Here is a 26571-nt window from a genome sequence, read left to right as displayed (position 1 = left end):
TGGTTGAAAACCAGGAACAATAGAGAGGGGCCAGAATAACTCCACATACGTAACATTATTGCAGTGCAAGTGTTGCCCATTAGGAGTCTGGAAACGCAAGAAGTGCTGACTTGATACATTTCCAGTGCAACGAAAGAGTAAGATAGGATCTTGTCCCAATATGACCTTGATGCTGCAAAGCATTTAGGTATCAATCCGAAGGATTTAAAGCATCTTAAAGGAGCTGAAGTTCAGTGTTATTATTATTAGCCACACGCACTCTGATCCAGCCGACCTTTGAATTTTCGCAACCTGGCAGCCTCTATTACTCAAAAGCACCTTATACTAGTAACTAACAGCTCGCTGACTTAAATGAAGTATCACACAATCCCTCTGTAGATCTTTTCCCTTAATTTGAATTTACCATCACTTATAATAGCATCACTTAACCGAAAAAATTTCACCTTCAGTCATTTTACTATCCCTTCTCAGAGCCCATCCCCCTCTAAGACATTTGTTTACTAAGCCACATATTCGAAGGCTTCATTTGAGCTCTCTTTTGCTGATTTTTCCACGCGTCACCCGACTTCGGATCTTCTCAAAACTCTTGGTGTCTTTTTTTTTTACTTTATGGCCTGCATCTAGGCAGTATTCGGTCTCAATTTCTTTATGCATGGGAATTATGACCTCCCTATCTCTTCAAGAAAATATTCGATAAGCATTGACAGGACACAATAGGCCCTTTTTGCTCTGTCTGCTCTTCAAACAGGCATATCTGCTTCCATATTACTACAAGAGACAAACTCAGTGCTCCTCATAACAAATATATTTTTCCTCTTGTGGGTTCATAGCTGGAACCAGTGAACCAGTTGAATATTCCCTTGTACCTTTACTTAGAATGGCAATCGCCGGCATTAATTCAATATTTACTCGCCTATAAATTCTGCTACAGTTAATTGGACAGTTGATGTATGAGGTACGCGTTATATCTGGAACATACCCGTGGCTTGCAGAGATGCACTCTCCACCAATAAAGTATACTCGGTAACTACAACATTACCGAATAATTTTATCTTCCCTTAAAGGTCGACAGAGTCAATTACTTACATCATCTGTCTTTGTTATGTTCGTGACTTTACTTGATTATTTTGTATTTGGTATGCATAAGGGATTTATTAAGTGGGGGATTTGGGGATTTAAATTAAACTGTGCGTAGACTACTTTGTATTATTAGCTATTTTGAATTGGCAGTTATGGGCCTAAATAATTCCGAAAATTTGTTCTTCCCTGCATCATTTTCCTACAGTTTCGGGGGTGGGAGCACTATCATAGATAACCTAAAGACAATTTCTTTTAACCGGCAAAGCCAAATTAAGAATGGTTACTTTCGGACGTTTGAAGTGTGTGGTGTTTCAGACAACGGACGGACTTGGGGGATATGAAGTTTATTCTGTACTTTATCTCTAATAGACGATGTTGGTCAACCTGTCAAAAGTACTGATAGGACTTGTCGACGGTGAAATATTGAGAGTTGGTTTGCATTTTTATTTGGTATGATCCATGTCTGTTTTTTCTAAACGATTTTTTGACGAACGCCAGAACAGTCTCCGATATTTTAGACGATGCTCTACTAACAGCTTTGAAGTAATATTATATAATTATGAGAGCATCCTTAGATTCAGGGGAGGCGCCACAGACTGGAGATGTGCGAATGTATCCCCAATTCACAAAGGGAGATCAAAGGGGTGACACGAGTAATTAGACTTGTTAGTGTAACTTCTGTTCCAGTGAAAATGGTGGAGTCAGCGGTAAATGAAATAATACAGGATCATCTAGACAAGGCTGCAAATTATATTCAGACACACACTATGGGCTTGTTAAGGGGGAAACAAAGGAACTGGATACAAAATATAATTTTTATGTCATATAATTGGATTTCAGGAAAGTTTTTGATACTGTTGCACGTAAAAGACTTTTGTTCAAATTGGAGCAGTGTGGCATTAAGGGCAAATTGTTGCTATGGATAAAAGGATGGTTGAGTGGGAGAAGAAAGAGTTGTAATCAATGGACATTATTCTTTGTGGACTAATGTTATTAGTGTAGTCCTCCAGGGTTCGGTTTTGAACCCATTGTTCAAAACCGAACAATGGGTTCAAAACACGGATTTTCTATATTTATCAACTATATTGATGAAGGCATATCAGGGTTAATGTCCAAGTTTGCAGATGATACGAAGGTTGGCAACGTTAATGACAGTAATAACAATATGCCACTGCAACAGGATCTAGAAAATTTAGGCAGATGGGTTAAGAAATGGAAATGAAGTTTAACATTGATAAATGAAAAGTGCTGCATATGGGTAGCAGTAATCCAGAGTAACGTACTACACTCAGGTTAGTGGGAAATGAAAAGGACCTGGTGGTAATTGTGTAGTCAGATATAAAGTTCTCTGAGCGATGCAGACAGGCTGCCAGGACAGCTCATGGATCTTTGTCAATTATATACAGGAATTTTGCTAGCAGGGATAAGGAGGTGCTTATTGCATTGTACTGTATAATGCAATGGCCAGGCCACATCTTGAGCACTGTATACAGTCTTGATGAACGGAACAAAAGGGTGCTCTTACCAAGAAAGGCTTCAGTTCTGCAAATTGTAGCGGCTGGAGACCTGGCACCTGCAAAATGATCTGAGGTTTTGAATGGTTTGAGCAAGCTCAATGCTGATGGGATTCTTCCTGTTGCTCAGGCCACACAAACTGAGGAAGGATGGTTGCAGAATGGTTGATGGCTGGAACAAACTTCTGTCTGTTGTTGTGGAAGTTCATATTTGAAAAAAATTAAAGAGAACTAAACAAACTATTGGAGGAAATGAATAGGTGAAATGGGAGGTGTCGTATTTATTTATTTTTTTTTCTGTTGCTGTATAAGCTTGCTTTATTGCATCATTTGCCTCTGCTGATACTAACTATACCGATTTTTCTTCAAATATGCTCCACGAGATTTTCTCTACTTTACACAGACGTGCCATTCAGGCAATTAATTTTATAATAGTGTCTTGACTAACATTATTTCAAGCAATTTGCAAAGTTTCTTCAATTCAAGTCTCCTTGAATTTTTGAATGGAAATTGAATTTAAAGCACCTAGTTTTTTGCCATTCCTTCTCATGGAATAACTTTCTTTATACAGAGTTATAATAGCATTTATTTTTTCAACACTTAGTTCTTTATTTCTTTCCATGTATATCACGAAACACATTTGAATGACAGTGTTTGATTTTATAAAATGCAGCACTTACTCCTCAATTTATATTATTGCAAAACACTGTAGATCATCTACAATCTTCTATAATATTGAAACAATACTCACTTTCTAGAATCGTGTACAACATTCAGGAATCTCTACATTGTTCTACCACATTCGTCTCCTACACCTTTCTGGATTATTCTAGAATTTCTTAAATATGTAAGTTTTTTGATTTTTATACATAATAGAAAATATTTTAATAAAAATTGGTAAACAAGTTGGTCCTATTTTAATAAAAACTTTGCAAATTAAGAAAAATGTGATTCTAAACTTTTAGACGGGAGTGTACATATAATTCCCATTAGTGTCGGAATTCAGAACATTTTTCCTTTGAGACGGACAATTTTACCTCTGTTATCGAGGTAATTGGTCACTGGTGACGGTTGCATATTTTTGTTATCTCCGAAACTCATTCCACAAGCAGGACAGCGGACCATAAGAATACGCACAGGTTACAGACAAGATGTACTGATTCTTCAGTTTTACTTGGCTGGGTGCAAATTGTAAAACAACTCAACCATCCCAAATCCTCATGATATACATTCTATTTGAGGTGGTAATGAGGAATGTTCTGGTTGATGTCCTTCATTCTTGATGATTTAATGTGTAATCTTGACTTAACACTTAACCAGATATGTTATCGGATAGATGAACTGCCGCATTATGTAGAATAAAATATGAAACCCTGTTTTATGCTGTTTAATCCATGACTGTGCATTATGTGCAGAAAATAAAACCTGAAACCATTCTTCAGTTTTTAAAGAATGGCATTGCATTCGGATTAGTTTCCTACGTATTTATTTTTTCTTAAGACTGTTAGGAGATAGATGTATCTTTAGTCATACTTGCAATTCGTCGATCAAATAACGTATGCGAAATCCATATTTGTTTTTTGGAAGCAAACAAAAGTAATTCAAAATAAAGGATCTCTATTTGCTCGCTGTCGTATTTGGAACTGTAACGTTTCAAATGAAGGATTTATCATAGGGTGTTTCAATTTTGCTTCATTTTTAAAATGGCTCGAGTTCTATTTTGAAACACTAAATAATGTATGCGAGATCCCTATTTGTTCTTTTTAAGCAATCAAAGATAATGCATATAAGTTGAAGGATCTTCGTTTGCTTACTATAATTGGCTCAGAGTCGTATTTTGGATAGTGACGTTTGAAATGAATGAATGATTTCAGCACTCCAATTTTGTTTCATTTCTAAAATGGCTTAGTAGACTGACCACCCTTATATTCTTGTTTAAATAATTTAAAACTATTCGAAACCAGTTCTATTCGAGTTTCTGCATATTTGAAAAATGGTATAACAGAATACTTCTCAAGGGTATATATTTCACAAGACAGCAGATATTTCGAAATGCCTGAAAATAAAGAAAAACTGGTTATCCTTGAATTTAGAAACAGCTAATTGTGAAAACTGCAACGAAGAGCTCAACCGCGTTAATGCACGCCTTCTGGCCATCCACTTTTAGGAAGTGCGTTGTGATATCCCACATCAGAAATGTAAGGGTTGAGAAAGGAAAGAATCGTCCCGATCCCCTCGAAACAAACGAAATGTCGTCTTAATATACTTTGAGGAATCTTAATGATACTATTTTGGCTGATGCTTAAGGCGGGCAGCAAATTGCATCACATACCACAGTAGTGGCAAGACAGCTCGCAGCAAAAATTGCTCTTATTTCGTTCACAACGAGAATACTAGATGCTTAATAGCCAGTATTTGAAAGATTAAACGATGTACTGCTTTAATAAAGCAACCCCTCATTCTAACCCGCGGACACAAATGGAATTGACGACCTTTATTAACCCCGTGGACTAGTTTCTAACATCCTTTAGTCAGGTGTCTTTATATAAGGGATGTCATGGAATATACTTAGTTATCCCCACTCGCACAAATATTTATTTTCACATGACATCAAACCACGATGTAAAACTTTAATGTCACACCAAATTTAACCTTGAGTTTTGCATTCTGTTTTGTTTATGTATACGCTCAGATATAATACTCACGGCTTATGATTATTGTTCCGATTTCTGCGCACTTCTGATTCGAAGTTCTTTCAGGCGAGAGTAATTTTCTATGGTGAGCGCAGCAAATTACTCTTACTAAAGAGTGCTTTGTGAATGTCTCCACTCTACAAGTGTTCATATTACTCTAGTAGCTGCTATTATGCAGTTGGATGGTGCTACACAGGAAGCAATTTGAAAATGAATGTATTCTGGTCGTAAACAGACATGAGCTTGAAAATATATAATGGAACCTTCATTATTTTGAAGAGCAAACAGTCAAATAATGTGAAATAAAGTAACTTTATAATTCAAAGCAATGATGATGTGTTTGTGAACGCATTAGTAATTTTAACAAGTACTGTAAAATGAAATTTAATTTCTAACATGGTAATCTTAATTTCGAAATGTGATATAACCCCCCCCCCAACCAAAAGAACGTGCAACTAAAAAAATATCAGTACAATCTTCAATTTAAACTCTTAAGATTCTTACAGCCTTGAGTCACCTCAAATTCCTTGTTGCTATATTGCATCATCCGCAAACCTTTCAGCACTGTTTAAGCTTAAGATTTCTTTTTATTTGACATGGGGGATGCTAGTTGTCAAAACATCCCATGCGGGGAATAAAATAGTGTGGCAGATTTTGAGAATGTGAGTTTAGCACTCCATCTTTCTGAAACTGCAGAAAAACTATTTTTCATTGCTTTACTGAATCCCCAGTTTCCTTCGTTTCAGTAATTTAGTATGCATAAGTCATGCGAGTATCCCAGTAAACCGAATTAAAGCTACGTAACCTATATCTATATTAATATCTTACAATTTTTTTTAGTTGATGACGGTGATGCCCAAGAGATTTTACTGTACTGGCCATGGCAAATGTCAAGCAAGATTCAGTAATTTACAGAATGGCAGAGATCGAGTTACCAAAAGAAAGTAGAGGATTGACAGTCGCAAATAATTCATCAAATATGTAGTAAAGAAATATGAAACTTTTCCCCTTCGATTTCGGTTCTGAGAGTGCCTATCGTTTTCTAATCAATTCTTAAAAGCCGAAGTGCGACTGAGTTTCATCCATTCATTTACTACTCGAAGGTTCCGAGTTTGCTCGTGCGATAAACTGAGGATTGGAAAGCAAGGGAATAAAATCTCATAAGAAAATGTCAACACTTATTTCCTGGACACTTAAATAACTGTAAATTTCCTTCTTTCTATAAAAAAGAGGAGGCAGGGCTGTTATTACAATAAGTTTAACGATTAAGGATGAAGTCTGAACCTCAGTTCCACAAGTTAAAATTATTTATGAGTTTTTTAGGCGTGAAAATTACTTTTCGGAAGTGTTATAATTCTCTCTTGTCAGGTTTAGCATCCAGGTGATGCGAACAATTCGATTACTGCTTTTCTATCTATATATGGAAAAAATCCACTTTGGTATCCACGAGGGCATCTTTCGAAACTCTTTCAAGCTGAAGGAAATGCGAGAAGCTGAAAATGTTGAAGTATTTTGAGCGAAAAATCTCTTTGGACAGGAGCCTGTCCCTGTAGAGAAAGTAAAGATCAATGTTGAGAAACTATCCCAGTTGATGTTTGATTCAGTTTGCCATATGGCATAGCTGATAAGTGTGACTGGGAGGCAAATAGAAATATTTACAGTTACGAGTAATGAATGACACTAAGTGATCTAAAATCGTCATTTTAAATTAAATTAAAAGCAGTCATATAGACACCGTGTAGGCATTGAATGAGCAGTAAACAAGTAATGAATAAACGATAAAAATTGGACCGGAAATTTAACAACAGAAATTCAAGAAAAAGCTTTGTTGGCCCTCAGCTGCCAAAGTAACGTCAATGACAGCAACTCATCCAGTCAAATATGAGATGAGTAAAATATTGAATCTTTATAGAGTGTAAAGCTAAACCTGCCACGTCACGGTACAGGGTTTTACAAAAGTACGTTGTTATAGGAAATTTTATTTATAAATATTTGACGTTCGAAGTGTAATCGTATTTTTACACATATATTCGGTCGTCTAAATTATGATTTACTACGAAGTAGTTTCTTTGGTAATTTTTCTGCATTTTTTGGTAATGTTGTCTTTCATTAGGGTGAATAATATGAAGAAGCTACAAGTTATGAAGAAAATTTGTTCGACGTGATGGCCATTTGTATCAAAAATGCTCCATGCTGGTTGGAAAGCAATTTCGTCTATAAAACGTAAAGGCAATATTCTCTGTTATCACGGACCACATGGCAGGTCCGTGACAGAACTCAATGACTTCTCCATCTCTTCCCGTCTCTAGCCCTTTCTTTGGGCAATACCTCAATACCCATCAGTCTAGCCCTTTCCTTGGGCTTTCCTCGATACCCGTCAGTCTCTATAAAATCATCCATTTCTATTCTACTCTTTCCTCTCTAGGTACATAAGGTATTTCAAAGCCACATATCATCCACCTCTGTCCTTGATAGAAAGTGTAGAGTGAAGTTGTTGCAGATCACATAAAGCAATTGGCGCATAATGTATGGTGACCATTCGCAAAACACTTCGATTCCAGTTGCAATATCTGGAATCGAAGCGTTTTGCGGAATGTGACCATGAAATATTTAGAAAGATCGAAATTCCGCTAGATATTCTGGTCAAGCGGACAATGCGCATTTCATGTGACACCACAGCAACAACAGTTTTTTTCTTTTTTTTTCACAATTCATTTTGGAAAAGGGTTCCTCTTTTTAAGTTTTTCAAACAGCAGTGCTCAGGGTTACTGTTTTGTTCCAAGAGGTTTACTACGAACAGACTTCGGTATTTTGCGTGCGTGTCTGCCCCTGATCCAGTGTTCCAGTTCATCTCAGCTGTCTTCAATCCGATTGATTTGAAATCAAATTAGTCAATGGATCTCCATAGCATTTTCGGAGTTTCGACAATAGGGAATTGATAAAAACGTCTATATACGACTCGGAATTGATTTGTTTTTGGCACTATGAATAGCAGTCCGAATTCGAACCATGAGAGGTAGTATCTACAACTTTCCTTCTCCGAACTTCACTGTTGGAACTATACCTATACTGCAGTAGATGAAGTTCCCGAGGGAGGGGGTTGTTTTAATCCAAGGACGATGGGCTAGAGACACCAATGCTAACTATTTCTGGCGTTCGTTGATATGGTGGGCTCTGTCATGAAAACCCATTCTGTGCTGCTCTCTGTGGAAGTGGACACTTTTACGAACACACCCGTGACATTTGGGGCCCTAATATAATGATTTCCAAACAGTTGATTGGTTCGCTTTTCCCACTTTCTTTAGAATCAGCGATTCCTGTTCAAGTTTGTTTTTTTTTTGTTTGTTTATTTCCATATCTTCCCGTTTTTGCATACCTACATACATCGCCCTCCTCGTTTTTAAATTTTTTTACTATATTGACGCAGTGACAAAATTGCTGATAACGGCAACTCATCCACCTGCTTGTTTTTGATTTCTGTTATACCTCGTATACTTTTTAAACACTTTACAATCATCTCGTTCACACCGTTTATTGGGAGCGATGTCCGAATTCTTTTCATATGATAATGTACACTAAATGATAATATATGTGGAAAGTAGTAAACAAAGCTGCGGTGCTGGTACATACGATCTGACGTTAAATCCGAGGGCGAAGGTCCATCTAGGCGGCCGCCTGGGTCGGCAAATTCGAGAAAAGTTTTTGTTAAAATCGACATGAAAAAGACTTAAAAAAATACAAATAAATTAACGAAGATGTTAATATTTTAATTCTCGTGTGTTCACGGAGGGAATATAAATTAACTAATTTCTCTACTCATATTTTCTAAGAATTTATTAATGTGTCATATTTTATTTATTGCAAAAATAAATGCTATTTTAACGAAATTCTAGTTTAATTTGTGGAGGGGCAACAGGGCTCATCTAACTAGCAATTTTGATGAGCACTGACTCATCCACTGAGCAATACGGTATTTTTTCAGTTTACCAAAAACTTCGGCATCTATCTGTCCTTAAGGTTTGGGAGTGGGGGTGAGAATACATGATTCAGAGTGAAGAGGAGGGGAATGCGTACTTAGGGCACCAATTGCTGTCAGCTACTTTAGTGCTACCTCAGCTTTAACTCCCATATTTAATACTGTAATTCGTCGTTCAAAGTAGACGCAACATCTCTCCTAGCTGCACTTCGGACGCAAGTGATTTGGTAATGAATAGCCAAATACAAAGACATTCGAGGGTATAACTTGTGCAATCAAATAATTTTGAGCTCTTGTAAACGGATAAATTTTTGAAGAAATTTGCCTTTTTTACTTAACATTTAATTGAATTCAATAAATAGTTTTAATAGTCCTAGTTCCGTTAGCTTTAAATAAAATACTTATTTGTTGCCCAAGTGCCGAATTACCATGTGTGTTATTGGGATCTGTCCCTTCCCTTTCTCGTATGGGCAGTATCCAGCTGTGTTGCTCGACCATTCACTTGGAACAGGTTTTCCCAATTGCATCGAATTCTCATAGCTGAGGGTTCTCCCCTATCACTTAAGTCAGGTTCGTTGGAAATCATTCTTAATTTTTTGAGGTGAAGTTTCCTTTAAAGTATTTGTAAAAGTTTCTTTTATCCAAGTAAATTCCAGTGGCCAGTAGTTTTTCTCAGAACTTCCTTCTTTTTTAATACTTCTCTATTTTTGTGTCTCTTTTTGCTCTGGCTAATGAAAGGCACTCGTACTCAGCGAAGAGAAGCCTTCGTATCAGTTTTGTATACAATTTTTTTTTAAACATTATATCAAAAAATGGAAGCACATTTGAATATTTTTGACTTGAACTACTTCGAAGAATGAAGTGGAAATATTTTATTAATCTGTACTACTTTGAAGGAAGCTTTTTATGATAGATACAATAGTGGTTTTTTAGCCCATCGATTAGTTTGAACGTAGTGCGTGTGGTTAGTTATGTACAGTATTATATCTGCACAAGTGCGTTCACGGATCGATTTAAGTCTTGTGCAAGATGAAAAACTTGGAATAACTGGCAAAAGAAATCCAATTTCTTTCTGCATCAGATCAACTAACTACAGTTCAAACTGAAGAGTAATCTCCAAGCTGAACTTAATTCCTTCAATGTCCAGACAGATTTGAACCCTGATCTCTCTAAACGGATGAAAAGAAGCGAATGCATTATACTGTCACAGAGGACACTGGTCAATAGAGCTGCAGGTTTCCTGTTTTTAGCGATATATTTCATTATAATATATTTCAATTTTCTTCATTAGTATAATTATTATGCATGCGATTCTTTTAGAAATGTCAACTGATACATTTATTAACTCTTAACGGTTGCATCTGAAATTATGAATGGTCTCTGAAACACTCATCAGCAGTGGAAACTGTACGCCAAATGACCTGGACAGTAGTTTTAAGGTGCACTTCAGGTGAAGTTGTGTCCCAGTTAAATATTAACGAATGCCAATATCATACAAACAATTACGGACACGTGTTCGGTGGGTTCCGATTTCTAGTCGTGAGTTTGTTGAAGTGGTCTGCACACAGTTGTTTTATGCTATTTTGTTTCTGATCATCTCTCGCAAATAAATCATTTTCTGCTTATTACAACAATATTCATGGAATGGAATTTCGCTGCTAACTGTTGGATCCGTTAGGACACTTTTGATATAGGATAAGATCAGATAATTTTCTTAGAGTTTTTAAAATTGCAAAAAATTATTCGTTTTACAGTTCTGAATTACTTGTTTTCTCTCTAATTATCTGAAGTGAAGTTTCTCTAATTAACCACTGAATCCAGCATTTTATTAATAGCTTTGTTAATGTCTGAAATTAAATTTACTTTGGTGTTGGAAAATAAATGCCAATTTAAACGTCAAATCAAAGAAGGAAATAAGAGTTAAAATGAATCATTTAAGCTCTAAACAAAACTACATGTGATAGGAAAAAAATTATAGAAAAATGTACAGAAGTCAAAGGAAATACAAGTTTAAATGCAATATTGTCAATAATCCGCTTTGCCCTCAATACCAGATGACGGGATTATGCAGAAATAAATAAGTTTTGTACAAATTCATGTGAGCTAATGGATACGCTTATCTGTATATGAAACGAAATGCAGGAAACGATTTTTATGCTATTTTGTTTCTGATCATCTCTCGCAAATAAATCATTTTCTGCTTATTACAACAATATTCATGGAATGGAATTTCGCTGCTAACTGTTGGATCCGTTAGGACACTTTTGATATAGGATAAGATCAGATAATCTCCTGATACTTTTCAAAGGATACAGAGAGCACAAAGAGAATTCAAATGATACAAGAATACAGAGTAATCTTGTATCCTTTTTGAATCACTGATGGATGCCATAGAATGATACGTCTCATTAGCAATTTTAAAGATAAAAGTCGTGGTTACGTGCGATGTCTTGAGTTATTCTAATGAAAATTGAAATTTAAATTTAAACTATAGGATTTATGCAGAACATTGTAAATTACAAATAGATACTGGCAGAGGTTTTTTTTTTTTTTTTTTTTTTTGGTTTTTTTCATTTCATCCATTTTAACAACTGCATCAAGCTGAATATTTGCGTAAGGTATGTCTGGGACGTGTATATACCTCAGAAGCCAATAAATATTACTTCGTCTAAATCGAGAGATTTCCTCGGGGGAGTTAAGCCCAACTGTTACGCTAATTTCAATATCGTTTGGATTTCAATGGATATTTACTCAATTTTATTTCTGCACGATTTCATTAGAAAAAAATTGACAAATTGATGCAAGAAATCAGGTTTATACGACATTGCAAAAAAAAATAAATTACCGACCTCGTTGTCTTTCCCTTCAAATGACCCAGCTCCTTTAAATGCATACAGACTTCTTACTTGCACAACTCTAGATGAAAGCTCATTGCAAAAATCAGTTATGTCTGGCGAAGGTTTTGTTCTTTCACTGAATACAAATGGATTCAGTGTGATTTCTGTTACCTTTTGATATTGCTGCGTTTGATTATCAGGAACTTAAATGATCAGGTTGTTATCTGCGAGACAAGTGATTCTGATAATCGAAAATAATTTGGAAATAATTCAGTCCATCCTATCTCCACATTTTTTTGATATATTTTAAAATAATTTATCCCACTGAGCTGGAAATGACAAGGAGTGGAATCCTCGAATCTTGTGTAAAATAATGTTGATCGCTTATTATGAAGCGTGTAATAAATATTATGGAGCTTATAAAAAAAGATAAATAATAAACTTTTAATATACGTAAACATGAAACATACAGGGGGCCGACAAAATAACGGAAATACGTGCGATAAGGGTTCGAGGTATGCACTAATATACTGTTGGACCGCCGCCCTTTGCTTTTAAAACAGCTTGCATTCTACGTGAAATAGATTCAAATAAATCTTGAACTGTCTTAAGCGGAATATAAGACCATTCTTCGTGGAGGAACATTTCAAGCTCCTCAGGGGAGAGTGGAGGAAATCTATTTTTCACTACTCTCCTCTTCAAATATGCCGACAGTGTTTCAAAACGTTTAAGCTCGGTGATTGCGCAGGAAATGGGAGAGGTAAGATGCTTCAGTGTCCAGCTGAAAAACAAAATCCTGCCAGATTGATTTTTCCGTACTGAGTGAATGCAGATGCTGGATACATTAAGCATATAAGCACTTTTAATCACCGATTGCTATATTTGACCTCTTTTGTATTCAGACAGGTCTTTTCCCCCTACTTAAACTACTGATGTCGTGAACACATTTAATTGTACGTAGGAAATATTCTCCTTAGTGGGCTTTAAAAACTTTAGGAAATTACACGCTAAAAGATTAACTCGAACCACTTACTTTTTTTGTGAGAGGCCACCCTCCATAGAAATATTCGCAAGCATTCCCCCCCCATTCACATTCACCTTAGATATGCGCTTGCTTAATGGTTTAAGATATTATAAATCGAGGTAAAGGAAAATCTTATACAGCAAGCTGCAGATAAAAACCAAAGAATCAAATTACAACTTAAATAATCTTAAAATCACTGAAAGTGGAGATGTGCGTTTACAGTGTGCACCTGACGCAGTAAAAATTATTACTAACGTTGATGATGTGCACAATAACAAACCTTTTGAGCATCGCCAGGCATGGTTTCATGGAGTCTGATAGTGAAAGTGAACATTTTAATCTTAAGAAATGAGACAGATCCTTCCTAAGATAACATAACTGGTACAATAAAAGTAAGCTTCTCGTTATTAAACGATGTTGTGTGTTTGCAAATGGATTTGCAAAATTGGACTTCTCTGGAGGAATATCTCAGTTGAATATTTTAAATGGACTGAAATATTTTGTAATCTGCAGTATTATTTAGGAAAGAAAGAAGGAAATGGGGGGATTATGGAAAGCGGCAAAGAGGAAAGGACAAGTAAAATGCCAAAAGAGCTACCGTAACTGCATGTTCCATTTAGAAAATAAGAACACAAGGACACAAACAGTGGGAAAAGAAAAAAAAGTGGTGGACTGGCGAATTAATTGTAAGGAGTGCAAATAAAGCTTACAAACTGGCATCATTGGATCAATTAGCAACCGTCTTTCAGCAAATGTTTACCTTTGTCGACACCGTCCTGAAAAATGTAATTGAAATCCTCACCTTGTGATTCAAACGCAAAAAAATCCCAAAAAAACCCGAGTATTATGAGAAATAGCGCTTATTTCGAAGGAATATCTCAATTTCTATTTTTAATTTCTATCGTGTAACAAAAAACGTCTTACCTTTCCTCTTTATAAAGACTGTAAGATCAAATTAAATTCTATTTTTTTACGTCAACGGTCTTTTTATAAACCGTCAACGTTCAGATGGATAGATTGGTCATTTCAATGTTTCATACCCATGATTAACTTTAAATAGTAATTCCTTTTTTTAACCTGCAGATTTATCACCGCTTAAAATTTTCCTTTCATACAATTGCCGGTTATCTAATAATTCTAAAATTTTGTTAATTGCATTTCTATGTTAAATTGCCGCAGAACCACCTGAACACCACGACGCATGCCCGAAATATTCCGTAAAATTACGACCGAGGTGTTTCGCACATGCCGTTATGAAATATATGGAATTTCTCATTAACTCATTTGCGAACTTTAATGTGTAAGTATTAAGATAATGTGTTTTTTCCATACCAATATTATGATATCGGGTTGGTCTCACGAGACATTCAAACGTCCAGTGTACGAGTTACAGTTGCGAGTTTATTTATATTAAGAATAGGTAGCTGTTATTTGTATCCACTTAAAATAATAGGAATGCGTGATGATGTTACCCCGGAGAGAGTTGTATGCGGCAATAAAACAATAATTGTTTTTGGGATGCTGGCTCTGTTTAGCTGAGCCTGATAAACACACATCGCGGCAAGGTAATGTAATAATCCTGCTTCGTTGGGAGCCGTTCTATAGTTTTATATAATTTTATTATAATGGTCTTCACAAAGGTTATAGTTAACGGACTAAAACATCACAATATATTTCAGCAGTGCAGTGGCTGTGTCACTCTTCTTCCATTTGGAAAGGTTTGGCTTTTCAAACGGAAAGCCAAATTCTGCTTCCAGAGCGATCCAATCGATGATAGGAAGTTGTAAAAGGTGTTTCACGTACTGACCAAATTCGCCAGTCTCTAGTAGAGATGTAGGGTTTTCTTTTCAGCAACTCAGATTTTTCATCCCTCAAACACACGATTAGGGAAAGTATAGGTGGGCGCTTATCCAAAGAACCCAGTCCAACACCGCTGTATTTAAAACACGCATATAACATCCACCCCTCCCCAACACCAACATAACATGCCATTTCAGGCCCTCGCGGGTTGCAGTGGTTATAATATCCGTCCTCACAGAGAGTGGAAAACGTCTGAGTTCGAATCCCGCTCAATGATGCGGGATTCGAACTCAGAAAACTTATGGTTTTTTTTTTTTCACAAAATGGCTAAACTAGTCTGTTTCGGGAGAAGATTATATGCTTTTTTTTTCTCCCTTCTCGAAAACTTGGGTTTTTCTTCCAACTGACCAAAGAATACTTGCAGTTATAGACCAAATATACTGACGTCTCCTGGCCTTAGCTGCATTTACGCTTAAACGTACCTTACCTCATCTAAATCTTTCCGTTTTAGAAAGTACAGGTCCTGTTGGCAGATCGGACAGCACAATACATCTCCATGTGCCACTCGTTTGGAGGGGTCTGGGTTCAATTCCTATTAACAACTAGAGGAATTTCTAAAGTCCTTCAATTGTATTTAGCCGATCTTATGGAGAGAGAGAGAGAGAATAACTCCGTGAGTTATTCCTGATTTTTCAGCCGTTACAAAAACTCTAAATCACCCAGTGAAAATAGACTTCTGCAAAAAAATAAAAATAAAACTATATTAATATTACTAGTGGCCAAATTGTTCAAGGAAGCAAGCTATTATAAATAAAAAAATGTATATGTATGAGCGACAAGCTTCGGGTGCTGTTAAAAAAATAGTTCGAATAATTTAGAAATAGCAGTTGGGTTACGCAGTTTCTTCAGACAAGTGTTCAAATATCTTAGTGGTTTAATAATAATAACTTTTCCTGTATGCTGCATCAGTTTTAAAAAGTTAAAGAAAACCGAATTAAGTGTAGCGTAGTAGACTACAATGTAGACCCTCTTTAAAACACATTTCAATTCTTTATTAACAAAATGGAGAAAATTCAGCGTAACGTATGCAGAAACATTGAGTATTTCATTTCAGTATTACTTTAAAAATGGATTATAAAATATATATTAATCAGTTTGTAGTGGTCTTTTCACTCGAATGCCGAAGAGAACGGTTAAAGTTTTTATTTCAGCTCAAGGGGGTACTTGACTCAACCAAATCTTTGATTAATTTATTCTGGTGTCGCCCTCATTTGGAATTTCATTTATGTTAACTTAAGTAAACAATCTTATGGTGATAATGAACTTCTTGACGAAGTATAGTGAAAGCCAGCGTGTTTTGTATATATATTATCGGAGCAAAAAAAAATCCATTTTTACTGCCGGTAAATTATTTAGACTCAAAATATTTGGTTGTGGCTTTTAGGCGCAGCAGCAACTTAGGCCATATTGCGTTGTGTATTACATTTATAAAATTTGTGTGTCCACCAGCAGATTTGCATGTTATGCAGGCTGAAAAACCTGGAATAATTCACCTGGGAATTCTATTTCTTCTGCCTGCCTGAGGTCGGCTGACTACAGTCCCGGTTGTAGAGATCTTCAGAAGTTCCTCTAACCCACGACGACACTCGAACCCGAACCGAAGTAACAATTGGCCAAACCACTAATTGTCAAGGAGGACATGAAATGTTTCTTGTATCAGTAGTTTCAGTTGAATAGTAGAGATCGGCGAACGTGAGCTTATGGTTTTACAGTTAATCGTAATGCTACTTAATGCCCGCAGTATCCCTCAAAAATATCCAACCTATTCTTTAATATAGTGACCGTTTATCTCCTCCATTTGAGAATTAGTCAGCATTCACTATTCTTGGAAACAGTAGGATATACACCCAAACCCAAAAATTAAACAAATAGATTAGAAAAAAATAGTCCTATGTTCGCTCTGTCGCTCTCTCTCTCACTCACTGAAATTGATTTTGTAACGAGGTAGGCCTACTTCAATTTTAATCTGTAAACGACACGCCGTGGATCAGTCAATTTGTTATTCACAGTCCCTTTTGGAAAGGCCGGGTTCGAATCCTATGGAAGAGCCCAAGGATTTTTCAATTTTTATCGAGTGAATCGATTTCAAGTGACGATGTGGAGATTTGCATAGGGCCATTCGCATCTGAAAAAATAAATAATCCAACTTAAAATTCAGTACCACATTTTTGTCTCCTCTGTAATTAAAGCAGAGTTTCGATTTCTTTTTATGACTTCAAAAAAAAAAAAAAAACCTAAAGAACGTTTGTGTCAACTTTCTGCCAATCTAAATGATTTGTGTGCTGTATCAACGCCACATAGCACGTTATCACGTAGAATGTTGCCACCTTTGTCTGGTACTAATGAGAAATTGCAAGAGCACATCTGGGAGATTCCTTGGTACTTCCGTAGCTAAGACTGCCTAGTGCATCTGATTGATCGCAGCGAACCTTCGGCTATGAAGACACCGAAGAACTCCCTCTTAGAACTCTGTCTCAAGGATATCTTTATTTAAGTGACGGCCAGCGTGCCAGCTGAGATTCGTAGTATGCTGTTTATAATACAACGCATAGTACAATGTTGCAGCAGATTCTCATAATAAATTGGTGCAATACCTTAATTCGATTTTAGATTTCTTTCAATAAAGATTTCTTGCAACAATCAAAAATTATGAAAAATCGACATCGAGTAATGTAGACAGTTGCATAATACTGTGTGCCAAAGGTGGCACATTAGAGAATTTCTAGCCTGCTGCACTGGTGGCCTCGAAACTCCTTCACTAATAGGAGAACCAACGCAACTATAATTACAGAATATGTTAGAATAAGACGATTTACGAAATGAAGCTAAGTTGTCACGCGAGATGTATGGCCCGACACTGGTGGTGCTTGGCCAACCACCGTTGAGATCACAGAGACGGTCGATAGCACATTACGAATATGTCTCTTACAATTGCAAGAAGCGCTGTTTATTTCTATTGTAGCTTATTACGTTAACCTCTCAAGAACGAGAGGTTCGAAGTTAAAAAAACAAACATTTTCCGTTTTTTTTTTTATGAAAACCCCCAAGCACGAGAGGTATTAGAACCTGTAATACTTAGTACTGTGAATAGGTTGAAAAGATGAAAGAAGATACTTGACTTGAACTTCTGTAGATTGTAATTTTCAGGAAATACGTATGAAGGAAGATTGCTCCAGAAAACAGAAGTTGAAAGAATAAATGAGGAAGACGAGGAGTTTATATAATTAGGGAAGGATCAACTCTTCTTTAAGATTAATAATAATCTTCAAGAAGAGTTGTTCTGTGAGTTTGAAGTTGGACAGTAGAAGGATGCTGAACTGGTTGCTGCACGTGTTGGAACTGGTTTGAAAGAGAGAGCGGAAATTATACAAGCCAATTCAGAAGAACAATGCCCATGGAAGTATCTACAGAAAAGTCTGAGACATGTAGTGGAGAGAATCTGTTAGAGATGACTCATTAATTAGCCTAACTTCCCTCTTCTGAATGGAATCTAGAAGTCAGAGAAAGGTTTTAGATTTTTTGTTCCCACGTTCCAGATGTGGAAACAATGTTCCATGGTAGGGCGGATTTGCGATTTGTACAGAGTAAATAGCGGTTTGGAAGAAAAGTAACACCGAGAGGGAAAGAGAAAACCCCAATTTCTTTAGATGCAAAGGAGGCAATATTTGTGATGTGCTTATGCCAAGAGAGAGTAGAAGTCAGAGTAATCCCCAATAGAGATATGTGATCTTGTCTAGAAATCAGTGTTGCAGAAGATAAGCATAGGAACAGAAGAATCCTTTTTGCGAGGTATAAGAGAGGACTGAGTTTAGAAAGATTGAAATCAATTAAGTTGTCTTTGCCCCACTGGAGAATGGCGTGGAGATCAGCATTTAAAGAATTAGTAGTGGATATTCGAGAAGTTGAAGCTATTTGTGTAGGGCAGGGTTTCTCAAACTGGAAGGCGGAATGCAATTTGCTATCATCAGCAAAAATATGGATAGGTTTTTTCCATAGAAGGATTTCCACAGTGAAAAAATTTCATTAATATACAAGAGGAAAAGAATGGGAGAAAGAGCTGAACCTTGAGTAACAATTGCATTAGTGAAGAAGTTAGAGGATTGATTTTTTGATTTGGTAGTTGTTGGCGCATCGGCTTCTGTGGCCATATTGCACCTCCCAAGGTTTTTGCAGTACTTTGATCCAAGCCCGAGGCGGGAATCGAACCCGCGACCTTTGGGTTGCCGGGTAGGTACTTTACCCACTCGGCTAGCCCGGTCGGCGAAGTTAGAGGACGGTCATCTACCATCACCCGCAGTGAGCGGTCAGAGAAAGAACTGGATACCCAATTACAAAAATACAGTTGGCAAACCATAAAGTTGGTGTGATCTCTTCACCTTGCTTCTGGCAGCTATGTGAGTGGTACATCCCACCATCTCTTGCCTTAAGAGGCACAAAATCCCTAAAGATGATAGCCGACAGGTTCTTACCATCTAGAGCGTTGCAGTCAATTCACAGCTTATCACATATGGGAATTGGCTTTGATAAGCTTGTAGAAAATCAGAACTATAGAAGACAAACCGCGGTGTGGTTCGTTGAGGCTACTGTTGCCTAGCAGTTTTGTGTATTTCTGTCAACGACTGTGTACACAATTACGTATAATTATTTGAACAAGAGTATATCTCGCGTAAGTTGTTTCAGTAGATACCATGTTAAGCTGAACTTTTTACAACTGACAGGACTCAAGACAGAAATGTAGTGATGAGACTTTGATTTTATATTTTAGCCTTTCTGTTATATTTTGGCTGTTCTGTTATATTTTAGCTATTCTTTTGTATTTCATTTTATGTTTATCATCTGGCATTTTCTTCCGTGAAGTCAATTTGTCTCTTACCAATGTAGTACTATATTTATATTTGGTAGGACAAATAAAGATTCTTTCTTATTCTTTCTGTATGCCAAAAACGATCAAAAGCCCTTTGAAATGTCAATAGCAACTGCTTGAGTTTCACCAAACTTTTCCATTGAAATTTTTCCATAGATGGGTAACATATCTTCCAGTGGATCGACACTGACGGAATCAATACTGGCGATCATTGATCAGATGGAAGGTTTCTAGATAATTTAAGAGTTGGCAGTTAATAGATTTCTCCATTACTTTGGAAAAAGTCAAAGCAAGTGTAACAGGACGATTATTGAATGGGAGAGATTTGTCGCCCTTTTTAGGAAATGGCTGGTATGAGCAAAAGCACAAGCTTTGAGAACAAGCGGAAAATACCAACAGGACTGGACGCTTTCTTGGCATCAAGATTGATCAAACGTTTTCTGACATTCTTTTCTGTTGGAAACTTCCACTGGACATCTCTTTTTCCATTAAGTGAATGATGCATCTTATTTTCATTGATAAAATATAATAAGCACATTGCATAGTTAGTGGAAAACATCTTTATATTTAACAAATCTTTTAACTCTTTAACTGACTTTTCTCCTCAGACAGATTGCAGTTCATGATGCCAATCACGTCCAAGTAATTGTCACTTTGAGAAGTTTTCTTACTCTTTTAGGCACTGCAACCTTTTGTCCTACTGTGCTGCACGCACCCGCTTCAGGATGACATGTCAAATAGTTTTCCCATGGGGGTTGAAATCAACAGTCCATTTTAAATGCGAAAAGTTGTTTCGAATTCATATTTTTTTTTAATTTAGAACAGATCGCACTTGTATGATATTACTAGAATTGATGGATAAATGCGATAGTTTTGGCAAAGATATTGTGCAATAGTTAAAACTGCGACTATCCTTTTAATTGAAGTTAGGTGATCTCTTATAACCAGTACATGCGTCATGCCAAAACTTGGATTACAGCATCAGCGTTCCTTGTGCCTGTTGTGACGTGATAAGCGCTATAGCATTTCTAGAAAGGTTCCTCGCCTTTTCTGTGAAGAAGAGATGTTACCTTACGGGAGAGAGAGAGAGAGAGAGAGGAAGAGCGAGTAAGTATACAAATAGTGAAAGGCTGGCTAACTCTGTGGACACTGGCTCGCCTCTTAAGAGGAGTCCGTACGCTGCCTCTTAGAAAGGTGCACATTCCATTAACTCTTGATTGACTGGTCCCCCGGAAACGCGGGGACCAGTTCGTAGTTAGGTTTATGGACCTAATATACTTAGGTAGATCGGGTGGCCCTAATATGACAGTTTTTATTATATGTATTAGCTGCAACAAAACGAGTGAAGTTTAAACGCCTTTTTGTAGCCGTACTGACTACAAGAGAAATTTTATTTTATCCATGATGGAAAATGGAGGTCTTTTCCTGCCATTCGATCACTGATTATTTCATTTGACACGTTATTCCTTTATAGAAACTTGCTTACTAAACGGACCATTCTAGAATGAGGTTATTTTTTTTTTTTGAGGAGTAACCTTTGGAAATAATTTTCCTTATAAAGAAAAATTGCTAAAAATTGATTGGCGTTATGCAAGGAGTTTATCCATTGTGCTAGCAAAACACAAACTGAGAAAATTCGCCGATCTTGAGCTTAAATACAAAACATTGGCATAAGCTTGTAATATCTTTCGGATAATGTTATGAAGTATGCTTTGCCTAACTGTATATATTTTTTTGCCCACTACTCTGCATTAAGCATTATATAATGGTCCTATTCTAATCTGGCCTTCCTATCAGAACTCTTTGGGTACGCGCTTGTTAAATGTATGCCACCTAACAGGTTAGTACGAGTGCCCGGATGGGACCAATAGCCCCTTTTTTAAAAAGATTAAAAAATTATAATTTTAAAATAATTATAGCGTGCGATTCTTTCAGCAGAATTCCTCTGTCATTATCACAATCTTTCCTATTCTGGTGAAGTTGCGTGGAACGTTCAAACTTCATTAATGGACGATATCGCAACAGATTAAAGAAACTTTCTTCTTCAAGTTGAAATTTTCAGAAATGATATCCACATTTTTCTCAAAACTTCATGTTTTCGAATAAAACAGCAGGAAACAAAAACAATATCTTGAATTTTTCTCTACTTTTCTCTAAGTAATTTCTCTACTTTTTATAATTCCGTGGTCTGGCATGAACAAAGATTGAGAACCACGGTTAGCGATTTTTCTGGTATGATCGCGAATCTTCCAAAAGCGCTGATTGCATGTCTGAATGTTGAATGCACAGCGAATGATGTGGAGAGAAAACCGCTAGGAGGCATCATTTTCCGTACTGCTTTAGTTCGTAGTTACGTAACTAACAGTCGAAATACAACTCTGTGGTATAGTTCTACTTGGCAACAGGACCCGCTAAATTCAGTGAACTCACACATATTTACCATCTTTGTAATGGTTTTGTTCAAAAAAGGCGTAGTGTACATATTTCGGGATGAAACTTGTGGATAACGAGGCAAACCATGGATTTCACACAAATTGTGTCACACTTGTTGAACGGTTAAGCAAATCGAGTGAGGTTAAGAAAATTTCTCTACTTTTTATAATTCCGTGGTCTGGCATGAACAAAGAAGTCTTGGAAGTGATTGCCATCTATAAGACCATCGCGCATAGATCTAACCTAACCTAACCATACCTTTTCCTCCATAAACTCAATAAAATTTCTTCAGACTCTGAATGTAACTTATATGGGGACTGTTCCAAGTATGAAAATGTACTCGTATTACTCGTTTTGTATGAACTGTCATGGTGCATATGCACCGTGAGAGTTCATACAGAACGAGTTAAATGGTTGGACGAGAGACTGGTTTCAGACGTGCATTTCCAAAAGAATTACTTCTGGAAATGTACGGGCTATAGTGTTACTCGAACTCTCGGTACCTAGGATAGATATCAATCCAGTTGACTATATTTCACAAATATTTTGTAAAATACTGGAAATTTCAGTGGAAGTTTACCGAACATTGGGCAAAAAAAGTTCAACGGCTGGCTGGAAAAAATTCTTTTTAATTTCATTCTTTAATTCGAATGGTAAAATGGAAACGATATCCGTCTCGATTTCTACCCCGCTTTGATTTCATAAACTTCTCATTAAACGTAGTGTCATCCGTTTGAACAACGGACGTTTTATCCTCGTCAGAATTTGTTTCGTGAATGCTGATTGCTCATTCGAATAGAAAGCATAAACCAGCTTTGCACCGAATGACAGAGGGAATTTGCTCGTGTTTTTAATTTTCGTTGACAAATACGTCACTTTATCGGTTCGTGTGTTTTTATAAAAACGCACGCCGTGCGCTAACTCGTGCGTGAAGTAATATCAATTTACGAATATTATGGAAAGAATTTACGCGAAGGAATTTATTTTCTTAAATATCACGAATAGTGAGCTGAAACAAGAAATCCCGACTTAAATTTATGACTGCTCCACCAAATTTAGTACACGCTCATTTTCTTGATGGAATAGGAAAATGTTGAGACTTTGAAAAGTGTTTTAAATTGAACAGCATTTTTCTCATTCTGAATTAAACATATCTGGTATGCTTGAATATGAAAGCAGTTTAGGACTCTGTATTATTTGTTGAACACTTCTGCGTTATATGTGATAGCTCGTTTAATTTTATTTTCCCTTTCAAAGGACATCACCGCATTTTAAATACGCAGCTGTCATCGTAGGAATTAAGTTCTTATTTCTTTTCCCGTATAGTTAGTTGGACTCTCCACGAGATTTCTACTTTTCTCTTCATTTTTATTAAAAGTGTGTATGGTAGGTAACTTGCATCACTGCTCTAGTGTAATACGGTATAGCTGTCATTCAAATGACAGCTATACCGTATGACAGGAAAAGAAATGCTGCGAGTTGGAAAGGATCTCTATGGGCTTCTTTCACACCATGGTCGAGTTGGTCGGTTTCGCGACATGATTATGTGATTTTTCTTTTCTTCTCACAGAAACTCGGCTTCCTCATTTGGCAAGCTAACCTTATGAGCAAATTACAGACACAATATACTGATGCCTCGAGTCCCGTCGATGACGTGAGAAATTTTTATGGGCCTTTTTCACAACGTGATTGAGTTAGTCAGTCTCACGAGAGGGCAGCATTTTTTTTTATTCTGGACGTTTTCGTCCAGCAAAATGAAAATAGACCACAGAACACACGCAATTTTTACAGAATATATACGAAGCAATATGGCCTTAGCCGCTGATGCTTGGAAAACACTACAACAACTGATGCCTTATGATCTTGGTTGCCTTGGTTCGTGGTTACATACACTGCTATTTATACTAATTATGTGAGCATTATTTTGTTCAAAGTGAAAATCTAATATGGGCATTTTTATATAATACTGATTTATATAAATTTGGATGCAAACCTATTTCTCTACATCCATTTTTGGGAAAGGCAAACAAAGTAATCTTTGAACTTGAGTTGTAGTAACTACTCTGGCAGTCAAATGGAAGAGAAATTTCCTGCTGAACCCAGTACGAAACAGTTATTGGCACGAGAACCTATCACCGCAAAGTCATTCATTCTTCTTAAATTTACGAATGCCTCATTTTTAAAATCTCCAGTGGATATACTGAGTAGAAGAACTCGTTTCACAGATTATATAGAACATTCAAACTTGTTGAACAAGGGTTAGTAATTAAAATTCACAAAAAACAAAACATTTCATATTAGGGTTACTAGAGAAGAAACGTTCGTACACCTGGTTGGTTTTCCTGTTTGCCGGACAAAAAAAACAACCCCCCCCCCCTGGATTCCAGGAGAAAACACCTTGCCTGAAACAGACTAACCCAGCTACGGAGTGGGAAAAAAAGCCCATAAAAGATCCGTCGTGTAAAAAGTTCCTAGGATCAATTTCGATCCTAGGTCTTTTTACACGATGTGGAAGGATGGAAATTATAACCACTGTGGAACAAGAGCAAAGGCAATTAAAACCCCAAAGTGGAATACATCGAAAGAAATTCTAGAACTTACTAATTCTTTTATGATTTCCTGTTTTTTAATTCCATTTCGAAATCATTCGCTCGTAATCTTACTGTAGCCAAGGAAGTTACCAGTGTTTGGAGGTTGCTACATCACCTAACATCTCACATGTCCTTGGCCTTAGTGCCTCGCTTACCTTAATGAATCAGCTTTTTTTAAATATATTACACTCCTTCCTGTAAATCGTATGTATTCCAGTTGTTAAAGTGCATGAGTGTATCAAGAATCTTTTAACCTGGAAACAATTTGGGATCCACCCACCCCAGATTCGTTCAGGGCCCACCAGTGGACCGCGACTCAGAATTTAAACTTTGCCCTAATTAATTTTCCCTCTGCTGAAAAACAGACATGCGATGTTTTAGGTTTCCTTGGTCGTTTCCAAAAGTAAACTGGATTTTTCTCCAATATTTTGTCTGGCTTATAGCCAGAGCGTTTTGTTAATGAAAGTTTTTCCTCACAGACGACGAAGCACGGTGATTAGTAAAAGATTCCTGCATTTGCCCATCATGCATTTAATTGTGCAATTAGAAGAACGCGTGCCTGGTGGCCTTCCTCTTCCCAAGAGAAGTATTTCATTATGACCTGAACAAAATGAAGTTGCTCTAAATTTTACTACTTATAATGTTGTTATTTTGGTACCTCTTTGAGCTCTGATCTTATTTCCTAAGGCCTTCCTTTTCCTTATATTTCTGCATCTCTCCATTGCATCAGTGTTATTTCTCCTTTTTCGGTAGCAGGATCCTCAGTACTATCACAGCATCTGTAATTGTTGAAATGGAAAGAAATAGGTTTGATTCCCTTCAGGTCTGGAGGAACGTTTATGGATTTTTTTTTGTTCGTGTTTTACAAATACAGTAGTAAAGTCAGTCTGAATTGAACAGGTGTTTCACAATATCTTTTGCTCCTGAAAACTCGAATTTTTAATCCCATAACTTAACACAGAATAAACAACTTATAGACAAATATGCTGACGGTTAATGCCCTCGGTTAATCCGAAACAACCCTTCTGTGGTTTCGCCTTTCTGTGTTCCAGCAATGCTGCTGCAACCCAATAATAATCTATTAGTCAACAATGCTACAGTGAAAGGTCATCTATTATGGACACACTGTCATCATACCACTGTCAGTTGGTACGAAACATCAAGTAAAGCATTTTGTAGATATTGTCGATACATTATATTATTAGGTATTGGAATATTGATGTAAATATATACAGTATACATATATCTAATAGATTGATATCGAAGATATTCCTTCTATCAACTCTTTCCGAATAGTTTATAGCTTTTTCTAACTGTTATTGTACACTATGGAGTCGTAGATTGTACTCACCGTACTCCAGCATATAGCAGCACATTCACCATTTTCAAGTAGCCCGCGAGGCCGCACGTTGGCCTGGTGAGTTCGTGAACTGAGTGGCAACTGTACGAAGTGACGAGCAGACGGCCTGGCTCTGTGTGATCGCAACGAAGAACGGAGTGGTCTAATAGCGTGTCTTTGCGACTGCAGCGCTGGAGTGATGCGCGCGGGCAGGACACACCATTCGTCAGGAGTACTTAATTGCGCTGAATCGGCAGACAGGATCAACAGATGGAAGAGATTTAAAATACCACTGGCCAAGAAAGGGAACAATCCAAAGTTTTCCGGCAGATATTAGCAGTGCTTCTTGCAAGGCCTTCC

The 26571-nt window shown here is 36.9% G+C and overlaps 1 protein-coding gene across 1 annotated transcript in view; it reads right to left on the bottom strand.

Annotated features, from left to right (window-relative positions):
- The window catches only part of LOC150077287 (uncharacterized), a 155226-nt gene extending 128892 nt beyond the window's left edge, over nt 1-26334 (bottom strand). The window contains exon 1 of the mRNA XM_090386435.1: nt 26224-26334. Coding sequence (XP_090242561.1) covers nt 26224-26255 — 32 coding nt within the window. The 5' untranslated portion in view covers nt 26256-26334. The remainder of the gene's footprint in view (nt 1-26223) is intronic.
- Between the last annotated feature and the right edge of the window lie 237 nt (nt 26335-26571).

Source organism: Mastigoproctus giganteus, chromosome 12, assembly GCF_048544385.1.
Source record: "Mastigoproctus giganteus isolate SK-2022 chromosome 12, ASM4854438v1, whole genome shotgun sequence".
Classification (NCBI taxonomy): domain Eukaryota; kingdom Metazoa; phylum Arthropoda; class Arachnida; order Uropygi; family Thelyphonidae; genus Mastigoproctus; species Mastigoproctus giganteus.
The sequence above is the reverse complement of the archived record's forward strand: the minus strand, read 5'-3'. Positions and strand labels throughout refer to the sequence as shown.